General features: G+C 46.2%; 1 protein-coding gene across 2 annotated transcripts in view; it reads left to right on the forward strand.

Moving 5' to 3' along the window:
• Window positions 1-12,109, forward strand: part of LOC126989272 (kielin/chordin-like protein) — a 54,107-nt gene continuing 41,998 nt past the window's right edge. The window contains exons 1-9 of one of the 2 annotated variants that reach the window (XR_007743145.1): window positions 1-15; window positions 133-312; window positions 1,587-1,763; window positions 2,871-2,990; window positions 3,817-3,975; window positions 5,449-5,683; window positions 10,033-10,293; window positions 10,525-10,623; window positions 11,684-11,869. Coding sequence is in view for 1 of the 2 variants with exons in the window: in XM_050847920.1 (XP_050703877.1) it covers window positions 222-312; window positions 1,587-1,763; window positions 2,871-2,990; window positions 3,817-3,975; window positions 5,449-5,683; window positions 10,033-10,293; window positions 10,525-10,623; window positions 11,684-11,869 (1,328 nt within the window). In the remaining variant the exon portion in view is untranslated. Of the gene's footprint in view, window positions 16-132; window positions 313-1,586; window positions 1,764-2,870; window positions 2,991-3,816; window positions 3,976-5,448; window positions 5,684-10,032; window positions 10,294-10,524; window positions 10,624-11,683; window positions 11,870-12,109 lie in introns of those variants that run through there. The other variant, XM_050847920.1, reaches the window with a different exon arrangement.

Below are 12,109 nucleotides of genomic sequence, written 5' to 3' on the forward strand. Positions count from 1 at the left end.
CTGGAAAGGGTTGAGGTGAGGTCGTCGTGGGTGGAAGTTGAATTGAAACATCCCATTATGTGTATTGAAACTTGCTTCGAATCATCCTCGTCGAGATTCCTTCGCTTCACACCCCAACTTCATCTCTTCCAGTACCAGTTTGACGGGGTTGCGGTGAGGACGTCGTGGGTGGAAGTTCTTGAATTGTGACTTTTGTGGCTCCCGTCGGTTTCTCCACGGTGATGGCGCGGCCTGGCGTGTGGGATCCGTGCTGGGTTTTCGGTGTTCTGCTGGTGGCGGTGACTGTGGGGCCGTGTATTGTTGCAGCCCAAGGTAAATAGAAGTGTGATGTCTTTGTATTGCGGGAAGCATGGGGAGAATGTGATGCGTCCGCGCTGGCAGAGACTTGCGCTTGTTTATAATGATGGTTAAGCTAAATGTAGGACGTGGGGTGGTGATTTTTGCAGCCTATAGTAAGTGTATCATTTGTGTGTATTGCGGGAACCATGAGGAGAATTTGAGGCGTTCGCGCTGGCCGAGACTTGAGTGTGTTCATGATGGTTAAGATGAACGAAGGACGTGGGATGATGATTTCTGCAGCCTATAGTAAGTCGAAGCGTCATCTGTGTGTATTGCGGCAACCATGGAAAGGGTAGAATGTGATGCGTCCGAGCTAACTTGAGACCGTCGCGTGTTCTTAATGGTTCGCGTGAGAGGGCGTGAGGTTGTGATTCTTGCAGCCATAAGTAGAAGTGTCGTCTCGTGCGTCTTGCTGGAACCATGGGAAAGGGAAGTGTAATACGTTCGAGGTAATGGAGGTTGTTGTGTGTTTGTTAGTGATGATTCGGGGGAGAAGAGGACCTGAGGTGATTCCTGCTAGTTTTTTGGGAGTTCTGTTCCCGTTGTATGCATGTTTTAATTATTTTCTTACTTCTCTTGTATAACTTATTTTTCTAATTCTTATTTCGCATTGTCAAGGACTATTCTGGGTTGCGTTGTCATCGGGTCATCTATCCCATCATCAACGTCGCCAGTCAAAGTTTAGATTCCCCGTTTGAGCGATTGCATGTCATTTAAGACGTGGAAGTGTGTATTCCGGGAGCCGTGTGAAGGAAGGCTGTTATATTAGTGCGCGGTGAGCCTGAGCCCGTATTCCTAAACCTATCGTCACCTCTGTAAGCGCGTGTTTGAAAAGCCTCTCGAAGCTGCTCTGATTTCCATGGACTTTTGTGATGCTGGGGATAGTTTTATAAGACTTCTGTATCTTGAACGGGAAGAATCACCCATCAACACCCAGATACTCTTTTCTGTGGCCTTGGGAAATAGTCCTACGAGCCCTTTACGTTTTATATATGTGAAGATAGACCCAGATAATCTTTTGTGGCCTTGGGAAATAGTCATACGAGCCTTTTACGTTTTAGATGTGTGTTTTCAATTCAGACTGGCGGGTGGTTTTGGTATTAGGGTGAAAGGAGGATGTGTGATAGTCTAGCCTAAATATCACCGCGAGAGGAAAGAAAGTTGCGGAGTGAAGACCTTATTTTTTTTATACTTTAGTTCTCTACGCTTTCACCTCTCGCCTTTCCATCTGTCGCCTCTCCACACAGATCCCCCAAACCCCCTGTGCCCAAATCAAGGGGGAAGGCAGTGCTGTCGGTTCCCAATGTTCTCGCCTGAGTTCGACGAGTGCTGCACAGAAGTCGGATGCTGCCCGGTCGAGTGCACCGAAATGCCCACCACCACCACCACTACGACCACCACGACCACCACTACGACCACGGGAGGTAATAATGACGGGTCTGATTAGTTAATGAGTACGGTTCGGTGACTTTAATATGGATGTAGACTTTTTCTGATCATTCACTTATCTCATTATTAATTCCTTCCCCAGTGTTAATATGGATTTGGGCTTTTTCTGGGCATTCATTTATCTCTTTTAATTCCTTCCCAGTGTTTATAGTTTTCGAGTTCCCTGTTCCCGTTTTGTACATGTATGCTTGTTGGTTTTATGTGTAATTTATTGTATCTATATTTTTAGTTTTTCGAGTTCTCTGTTCCCGTTGTATGCATGTATATTTTAATGATCTTGTTGCCGTTTCGCTTTCTTTTCTATTTTTTATTTCGTATTGTCAGGAGGGACTATTCTGGGTTGGATTGTCATCAGGTCATCTATCCCTTCAACCCCGCCAGTAAAGGTTTAGATTGCCCGTTTGAGCGATTGCACGTCATCCAATCGCTTTAGGTGTAATTGGTTGTTATTAGATTCGTACGTGTCTGTGTTGGCTGCTGATATTACCTTGGTGTTCGTAGGGCTCAGTGCATAGACCAATTATCCGTTTCAATCTTCCCATCTTCATGTTTTCCCCCTTTTTAATCTTTTCTCATTTTTTCTATTTTCCATTTTCCTCTTTCTTCCCACCTAAACTTTTTTTTTTTATTCTCTAGCCCCTTCCTTTTGTTCTGTCCTATCCTTTTTTTCCCTTATTTCCTCAGTTTTTCTCCCATCCTATTCCATTCTGCTTCTCTTCTTTTCATCCTCTTTCCTGTTCTCCTCTGCCTACTTTTTTTCTCATTCCCATTTATCACACTTTGTTTCAGTTATCTTTCTTTTTTTCCCTATTCCCTCCTTTTTTTTTATCCCATGCTATATTTTTTGTACCCATCTTTTCAGTTTTTTCCTACCCTCCTCCATTCCCCATCACATTCTGCCTTCGCCTCATATTTCCTATCTACTCTTTTTTTTCTAACTTATTTTTTCTATTTACTTACATTCCTCCCACTTTATCCCGTCCTTTTCTGGTTTACTCCCTTCCTTTTCTCTTATTCATTCCTTTTATATCCCTATTTCCTCAGTTTTCTCCCTCCCTGCACTTTTTATTTCCGTTTTCCAGAGCCATCGCCTGCCTGTGAGCGCGGCCGGTCGTGTTGCCGCTTTCCACCCGACAGCATACAGTTTGCACGCTGCTTAGAGAGGCACCGCTGCCGCCCCGAGTGTGACCAGGTGTCCAGAGGTGAGCACGGACGGTGAAGGGAGGGCGGGAGGGGAAGCAGGAGGAGAGGATAGGGTAGAGGGAGGCGAGGAAAGGGTATGGTTTTGTTTTGTATGCACTGGTCCATTCAGCGGGCAGGAAAGGGACCCATATTGATGAAACGAAAGTCGAAGCTGTGGATAGAATGTTTCTGTTTTATGTTTTGGTGTAGAATGTAAATAAAAGTACTTACTGCATTGATGAAATAAAGGTTAGCGTTTTGGGTAATGGGTTTCTAGTGATGTTCTGAAGGATCCAAAAGAGTTATTTCTTTATGCTAGTTGCTTTTCTGTATGATACGAAAGATTTTGTTGCGTAACCATTTGATTTTGTTGAGGCAAGGTGGACAGAAGATTTATAACTGATTAGAAAAGTACAGGGAACGGAGAAGCGAGACAGAGGATAGGGATAGATAAATGGATAGGAGGAGCAGGGGAAAGGGACAGATGGATAGATAAAGCATAAAGGAAGGAACGAAAAGCACAAACAGGAAGGACAAGTATGCATGGCTTGATGAATGATCGAGGAACGGGAAGTTGAGGAGAGAAACCTACTGAAGGATTAATGGCAAGGATGAATGGCATAGGAAAGGGAAATGAGGAAATAGAAAAAAAGAGAAAGCAAAGACAGGAAAGATATGCAGAAAGATTGATGAATGGGAGAGAAACAAGAGCCCAGAAGAGATAAATGACCAGGCTTACGGTAGGGATAAATTGACAGATGAATTGCAGGATTAAAGAACGAAAAAAAAATGGCTGGATAGATGATAGATGACTTGGCAAAATCCCATTCTCACCCTCTCCCTCAGGCTGCTGCTACAACGGGAGTGTGCGGGCGTGGGGCAGCGTGGTGGAGGAGTTCGAGGAGGCGTGCGTGAACCTCGTGTGTGCCGCCCAGGAGAGAGACGAGCCGCCCTTCCTCGCCGCCCGACTGGTGCTGGTGAAGAGACGCGGGCAAGACTGTGACGGTGAGTATGTGGACTGTGGAAGCGATGAAAACTGTAGGGTGGGAGAGGGCTGATAAGTGTGATTGGAGGATAGGGGTGGTTTGGAGACTGATTAGAGGGGGAAAAAGGGCCTGAAACTTTGATTGGCAGGTAGACAAGTGGTGGAAACTGATTGGAGGGTGGAAGCGATGAAAACGGAGAGGGTGGGAGAGGGCTGACTAGTGTGATTGGAGGATGGGTGCGTTTTGGAGACTGATTAGAGGGCGAAAAAGGGCCTGAAACTTTGATTGGAAGGTAAAGTGGTTTTCGGAAACTGATTGGAGGGTGGAAGTGATGTCAACTGCGATTGGAGAATGAAAAAAAAGACTGGGAAATGTGATTGGGGTGAAAGGGGGATGGGAAGCTGTGAAATAGGATTGGAAACTGATTGCAGGGTGAAAGTGAGGTCAACTGCGATTGGAGAATGAAAGCGGACTGGGAAATGTGATTGGGGTGAAAGAGGGATGGGAAGCTATGAAAGGAGATTGGAAACTGATTGGAGGGTGGAGTGATGTCAACTGCGATTGGAGAATGAAAAAAAAGACTGGGAAATGTGATTGGGGTGAAAGAGGGATGGGAAGCTGTGAAATAGGATTGGAAACTGATTGCAGGGTGAAAGTGAGGTCAACTGCGATTGGAGAATGAAAGCGGACTGGGAAATGTGATTGGGGTGAAAGAGGGATGGGAAGCTGTGAAAGAGGATTGGAAACTGGAGGGTGGGAGAGTGGTGGAAACTGATTGGGGAGTGTAAGAGGGTGGGAAGCTGTGATTGGAGAGGGGAAGAGTGTGGGAGCTGTGATTAGAGAGTGGGAAAAGTACTAGAGACAGGGCGTAGGGTTGTCTTATAAGTGGAGGGTAATAAAGGATCGGGAATGTGGATGGAGGCTTGCAAGGAGGTGGGATTGCAGGTGGGTGGAAGGTAGAAGGGTGTAGGTTATTAAAATGTGGAGGATGACTTTGATTTTAAGTTTATAAAGTTTCAAGTATGTTCGGTTGTTTTGTTAGGTTTAGGAGTGCAAGGAAAGCTCTAAAGGGAAATGCATGGAAAGATTGGGTACGGAAGTTGAGTTTACGAAGAAATGGATTCAGAATTTAGCAGTCTATAAAAAGGTTGGGTTTAGTTGTTTATGAAATGGATGGGTTTAGGAATCGATGAAGGTTGGGGTCAGTTATGATAAGAACACAAGAACATAAGAACGTAGGAGTCTGCAAGAGGCCTGGAGGTAATGTCTTTGAGAGGTTTATGTACATGTAATATTTAGTAGTTTATGAATAGGTTGGGTTTCGGTGTCCACTGCATGAATATAGTGTGTTAAGTTTATTTTTTTTGTAGTAAAGGAAGCAGCTGAAGGGCGTAAAAATCTTGTAAAAAAAAAAAGCCCGCTAATCAATGCCCCTATATAACAGTGTATAGACGAGTCGCTAAAAGATTCGTTCCTCGTCTTTAAATTTCAGACCACCTGTGCGAGTCTTGCCGCGACGCCGTATGTGTGGACGCGACGGGGGCGATGCGGCAGGTGGGGGAGGAATTCCTTCTGGACGATTGTAACCTGTGCACGTGCCTGGCGGGGGGACGGGTCGAGTGTCGCCGCCAGGATATGAACTGCCCGCCGCTGCCCACGAACACCCCGCCGCGCTGCCAGGTGGTGAAGGGCCCTTGCTGCTCCATGCTCAACTGTTCCGTGGACCGGTGAGTGTTTATGTAACGTGTTGGTGTCAATGTTTGTCCTGGGAAGGGATGGGTGTTGGTGTTGGATTTGTGTTAGTGATGTTGAGTATTTGTAGTTCGTAGGTTGTTGTATCGGTAAGTTATTGATCTGTTTCGGCGTTGATCTTGTTTCGGAATTTGTTAGTATCAGTGACTAGTTTTATTGTCAGAGTTTTTGTTTGATCCCTATCGTTCTGGTATCTGCATTATCATAGTTTCGGTGTTTGTCTGCTTTAGAGTTTAGTCTGTTTAGGTGTTGAACAAGTTTGATTCCGTTGGTTCTGGTATCTGCATTAGCATAGTTTCGGTGTTTGTCTGCTTTAGCGTTTAGTCTGTACAGGTATTGAACAAGTTTGATTCCGTTAAGTTCGATTATGTAAAGTTCAGACCAATCTAGTCCGGTAATGCATTTTTCCGCTCTGGTTCGGGTCGACATGATGAATAGTCGGTTAATTTGCGTGGATATTAGCGTGGTTTGGGCGTATTCACTCGGAATTAATTCATCGGGGAAGTGTAATTGCTTGTTAATAGAAACATTTCACGTGTCACCGGGACTCGGCGGCGCGACTCACAGCTGACGGCATTGTTCCGGGAAGCTGGGACGCGGGAACACCGGAATGGGGAGGAGAGACTCTGGACACCTCACCTCCCGAAACTGACCCCTCTTTCGGCCACCTCTTTGGATTCTTTTAGGAGCAGCGAGTAGCGGGCTTTTTTATTATTGCTTCCTCTTTTTTGTGTGCCCTTGAGCTGTCCTTGTAAAAAAAAGTCTCCCCATCTAATATACACGAGGGAAGGAACTAAGATGCATTTTTGTTCCTTCGCCTTGGGAACCTTTTTTTTTTTCTTACAACGTTGACATTCCGAAATTGACCATTCTTCCGAAACTGACCTCTCCTCTGGCCACTCCTTCCCTTTTCTTTCATCGGAGCAGCGTTTCGTGGATATTCTTGTGGCTGTATTTGTTTCTCGCCCTTGAGCTGCCTCCCGTCTAAAAAAAAGTTACTCGTACAAGCTCTGCGTTTAAGTTAGGTTACGTGGAACATGCGAGTGATACACAACGGCAAAGACCCCCAGTAAGACACTTTTAGGGTTACAAAACACTATTACGTATGCCACTGTGGACTCCTTACACCTCTCCTCCCGAAATTGACCTCTCTTTCGGCCACCTCTTTTGATTATTTTTATAGGAGTAGCGAGTAGCGGGCTTTTTTTATTTCCTTTTTTGTGCCCTCGAGCTGTCTCCTTTGTTGTAAAAAAAAAAAACTATAGAAATCCTCAACCACTAACATGAACTGGGATGGAAGTGATGGATAAATATAACCACTTGTAGACTGCAAATCATTAAGTCTTCTCTGACCTCCGCCGTGGCCGCAGAGGAACAACTATCTCCTACAACCCTGAAAAGACACGGCAGGAAGTTAGTTTTTGGAAGGAATTATACAAACTTAAATTGCACATCGCACTGTCTTCCTTGACCGCCGTGAGAGGAGAGGAACAACCATCGCCTCTAAAGCTAAAAATACACGCCAGCGAATCTGTTTATCCTCTTTGACAGTCTCGTGACCTCTTTTGGCCCCTCGTTCCGTTTTCTTTTTGTCTGAGGAGCGACTAGCGGGCATTTTTGTTACTGTTTTTGTTTCTTGGCCTTGCAGAGGAACAACCATCACACACATTCAGACACAACCTCACTCTGTAATTTCTCTCCGCCTCAGCCGCCGACGGTCATGTGCGGCGGGCAGGGCGAGGCATTTGCATATAACTTAATAACGGCGGTGGCTCGGCGGGAACTTGGGGAGCCAGAAGTTAGGGAAGAGAAACCCCGTGCTTAATTAATGGAAGTCGCGACCTTTTTGCGTATTGGTGAGGCTCGAGATTCATGGCGACTTTCCCTCCGTCGCCTCCGCCGTGGAAAATATTGTAGTAGTTGGTGGCGAGGAAAAAGGGAGGAGGAAAACAGTCTTGAAGCGTTGGCGGTAAAGATAATGGAAGAGAAGGAAAGAAACTGCAGGGAAGATTTGTGGTGGCGAGAACAAGGGAAAAAGTACCGGAGCCTTTATTAATGTTATTTTATTTTTCCTTATGCCATGAACAAAATCTTTTCCATAACTCCTTCGTCGTGGCTTCCTTTTCTATAATTTCTATAACTCCTTCGTCGTGGCTTCCTTTTCTATAATTTCCATAACTCCTTCGTCGTGGCTTCCTTTTCTATAATTTCTATAACTCCTTCGTCGTGGCTTCCTTTTCTATAATTTCTATAACTCCTTCGTCGTGGCTTCCTTTTCTATAATTTCCATAACTCCTTCGTCGTGGCTTCCTTTTCTATAATTTCTATAACTCCTTCGTCGTGGCTTCCTTTTCTATAATTTCCATAACTCCTTCGTCGTGGCTTCCTTTTCTATAATTTCTATAACTCCTTCGTCGTGGCTTCCTTTTCTATAATTTCTATAACTCCTTCGTCGTGGCTTCCTTTTCTATAATTTCTATAACTCCTTCGTCGTGGCTTCCTTTTCTATAATTTCCATAACTCCTTCGTCGTGGCTTCCTTTTCTATAATTTCTATAACTCCTTCGTCGTGGCTTCCTTTTCTTTAATTTCTAACACGCACTCCCGCCCGCACTAACACACCGAAGCACGCACTCTCTCATACGACTGACGTGCTATATTAAATTCTGCACGTATTGTAATGTAGCTTAATAGTAATGGCCTCTTTTAAGGATTTCTTCAAATGTGACTGGCTCGTGTTGTGTTAATACGCGGCGAAAATAGTACTAGTCGCAGAGTTCACGTTAGTAAAGGGAAAATGACGCGCCCTATATCCCTTTTGTTACGTTTCCCTGTCCCTTTCATGCAGTGATTAATTTTGGTGAGCTCCATGTGAAGTGTCGAGTATGTGATGGGTTGGGGAGCGTATAAGGAAGAGCTTTCGGCGGATAGCAGGCAGGGGAGGCTGTAGCAGCTTTGGCGGCTTGATACGAGGGCATGCTCAACCGTTGGGTCAGTTTCAGGTCTTTTGGGTGCACTTAAGTTGGATACTATTGATTTTTTTTGTTAATAATATTTGGCACGGAGCTGTGGGTGAAGACCTGTGTAGTGGTGGTAAGAAACTAACATACAGGTGGCATAGGAAGCTTGTGTCGTCGCAGTCCAAATCTATTCTATCTCCGCCGCACACAACTGTCTATTGCTCCATGATTTTAACGCCACATAAAAGGACAGGCAGTTGCCGCCCATGGGTATCCTCAGGGTGCACGTATTGGTCCTCAAACCTTCCCTACAGCGACACCGTTTCGTTCTAAGAATTTCCTTCATGGGCCATGTACAACCTCTTGACCGAACTTAGAGCCTCATGCCGCGTGGCGTTTGCTTATGTTTATGAAGTAAAGACAAACCTTTGACGGCCCTACACTCGGCCACAACCTTGCATAACACTTCACGGTCCTACACTCGGCCACAACCTTGCATAACACTTCACGGTCCTACACTCGGCCACAACCTTGCATAACACTTCACGGTCCTACACTCGGCCACAACCTTGCATAACACTTCATGGTCCTACACTCGGCCACAACCTTGCATAACACTTCACGGTCCTACACTCGGCCACAACCTTGCATAACACTTCATGGTCCTACACTCGGCCACAACCTTGCATAACACTTCACGGTCCTACACTCGGCCACAACCTTGCATAACACTTCATGGTCCTACACTCGGCCACAACCTTGAATAACACTTCACGGTCCTACACTCGTCCACAACCTTGAATAACACTTCATGGTCCTACACTCGGCCACAACCTTGCATAACACTTCATGGTCCTACACTCGGCCACAACCTTGCATAACACTTCACGGTCCTACACTCGGCCACAACCTTGCATAACACTTCATGGTCCTACACTCGGCCACAACCTTGCATAACACTTCATGGTCCTACACTCGGCCACAACCTTGCATAACACTTCATGGTCCTACACTCGGCCACAACCTTGCATAACACTTCATGGTCCTACACTCGGCCACAACCTTGCATAACACTTCACGGTCCTACACTCGGCCACAACCTTGAATAACACTTCACGGTCCTACACTCGGCCACAACCTTGCATAACACTTCACGGTCCTACGCTCAGCCACAACCTTGCATAACACTTCACGGTCCTACACTCGGCCACAACCTTGCATAACACTTCACGGTCCTACGCTCGGCCACAACCTTGCATAACACTTCAAGGTCCTACACTCGGCCACAACCTTGCATATCATTGATTGTAGCCCTCCCAGTAAAATTTTATTCGCCGCTGACTTTGTTCTTTCCGCCCCACGCAGCACCTGCCAGGACGCCAACAACCAGGTGCACGCCCTCTACGCCACCTGGAAGAGCGACCCTTGCACCAGCCACCAGTGCACGCTGGCGGGCATCACCACCACGAGGCAGGAGTGTCCGGAGAAGCCCTACCCGAACTGTGTGCCGGCGGACGAGCTGGAGGAGGAGGAGGAAGAGGAAGAGGAAGAGGAGGAAGAAGAGGAAGAGGAGGAAGATGACGAGAATGGGGACGAGGATGTATGTTGCCCCGAGTGGAAGTGTGGGTGAGTGTTATGTTTCGGCAAGTAATATTCTTTTCTTAGGTTGCTTAAGGCTGTCGATTGTTACATAATCTCTACTATTCTCAGTAAAGATAATGCTTGGGTTAAGTTTAGTGTTGATCTTAACGCGGTTTCAGAGATTTATTTAGGTCAGAAATGCTTCTTGAGTCTTGTATTTCCGATTCAGTCATTTATCGTTATTATGGTCTTTCCTGGACCCTTCCTCTCCCTCAGGCCAGACTGCCGGCTGGTGAGGTGTTCAAACGTGCCCCCCGGACCAGACTGCACGGAGGTGTTCGAGCCTCTAGCCTGCTGCCCCGCGTGGAACTGCAGGTGGGTAGATGAGAAGCTGGGGGAGGAGCAGTAGGCGGGAAGAAAAGAGTTGGAGAAAGTAGTAGTTGGGTAAAGGGATTTGGACAATATGAAATGAATGTAAGAGAGCGTTTAATAGTGGCAGGAAGACAAATCGTAGAAATGGGTAGTTCGGAGAAGATAAAGAGGGCGCCGGAAAGACTGGAATGGTTAAGAAGGGAACATCGATAGCAGCGGAGGAGGAAAGCGTGACAGTGGTACGGGAAACAAATAGGGAGTTCGGCGGCTAGAATAGGATATCTCTTAAGGTAAATGGCCTGGAAAGATAGACCGGTGACCCGAGAAGGAATGAACGGAGCGGCGCCACACAGGAATGTAGGAGAGTAGAACGGGGCATTCCGCACCACGAAGAGTTGTCAGAATTCCTACACGCTTTGCCTAAAACACGCGACCTTGATGCACTTAGGGTTTGCAGGAGACGGCGAGGGTGTGTTGGCGTGTCCGTGGGAGTGGAGAAGAGTAAAAGCATTTAAGTGATTCTATAAACTAGGTTTTCTCGTGTAAAAACTCTGGGACTTATTTGTGTACGTATAAGAGGTTTTAAAAGTACAAGTAAGATAATATATTTGGGTGTGGTAAGGTAGGGAATGGCCTTGGAATGGCCTTAAGTTGGTATAGAGAACTGTAGTAGATATATAACCAGTCTCTATAAACATTAATTATTTCAGAGCAGGTTAGGAAATTAGGAATGCCTGTTAATAGAAGTGTTTGTAAAATTTATACTCGTGTATGATGCACTGTGATACGACTTTGGGGATCAGTGTTGAAGTTCTCCTTTACTGATTAGTGAACAAAGTATATATAAAGGTGAAAAATTACGTGGATAGAAAATGTTTTTGAATTTACACACCACATACGTTTCTGTAGCAATGATCTGTATATATGTTTTTTATCAGTAGAAACCTTCCCCATCAAATCTAGTCCACCCCAATACCATACAGCCCTAAGACCGTCCACCCCGACAGTTCCCAGTAAGACCTATTGCCCGTCCAGCCAGCTCAGTAGCACTCGTGTTCCGCAGCGGGTGTGTGGACGACAGGGGTCAGTACCACGAGATGGGCAGCTCCTGGCACCCGACGCCCTGCACCACGCTCACCTGCACTCCGCTGGGGGTCGTCAACACCACGGCGCCCTGCAAGCCCAAGCCGCACGAGGTCTGCAGCGAGGACACCACCAAGAAAGGCTGCTGCCCCGTGTACGACTGCGGGTGAGTCATGGCGGGTGTTGTTTGTGGACCGTCTTTTGTACCCTGCGTCTATCCCTATTCTCTCCCTCCCCAGCAGGTAATCTCCATTCCATGTAACTATTACTTACCATTTTCTGTACACACATTCCTTTCTCCCTTGCAACTACCCCTTCCTCCCTTACTGCAGAATGTGTAAGGACTAGGATAAGCTTTGACATATGTTCAGGAAGTGTTGGCGTGCTTATGTATGTGCATTGTACT

The sequence above is a fragment of the Eriocheir sinensis genome, unplaced genomic scaffold, assembly GCF_024679095.1.
Source record: "Eriocheir sinensis breed Jianghai 21 unplaced genomic scaffold, ASM2467909v1 Scaffold112, whole genome shotgun sequence".
In the NCBI taxonomy this organism is placed as follows: Eukaryota; Metazoa; Arthropoda; class Malacostraca; order Decapoda; family Varunidae; genus Eriocheir; species Eriocheir sinensis.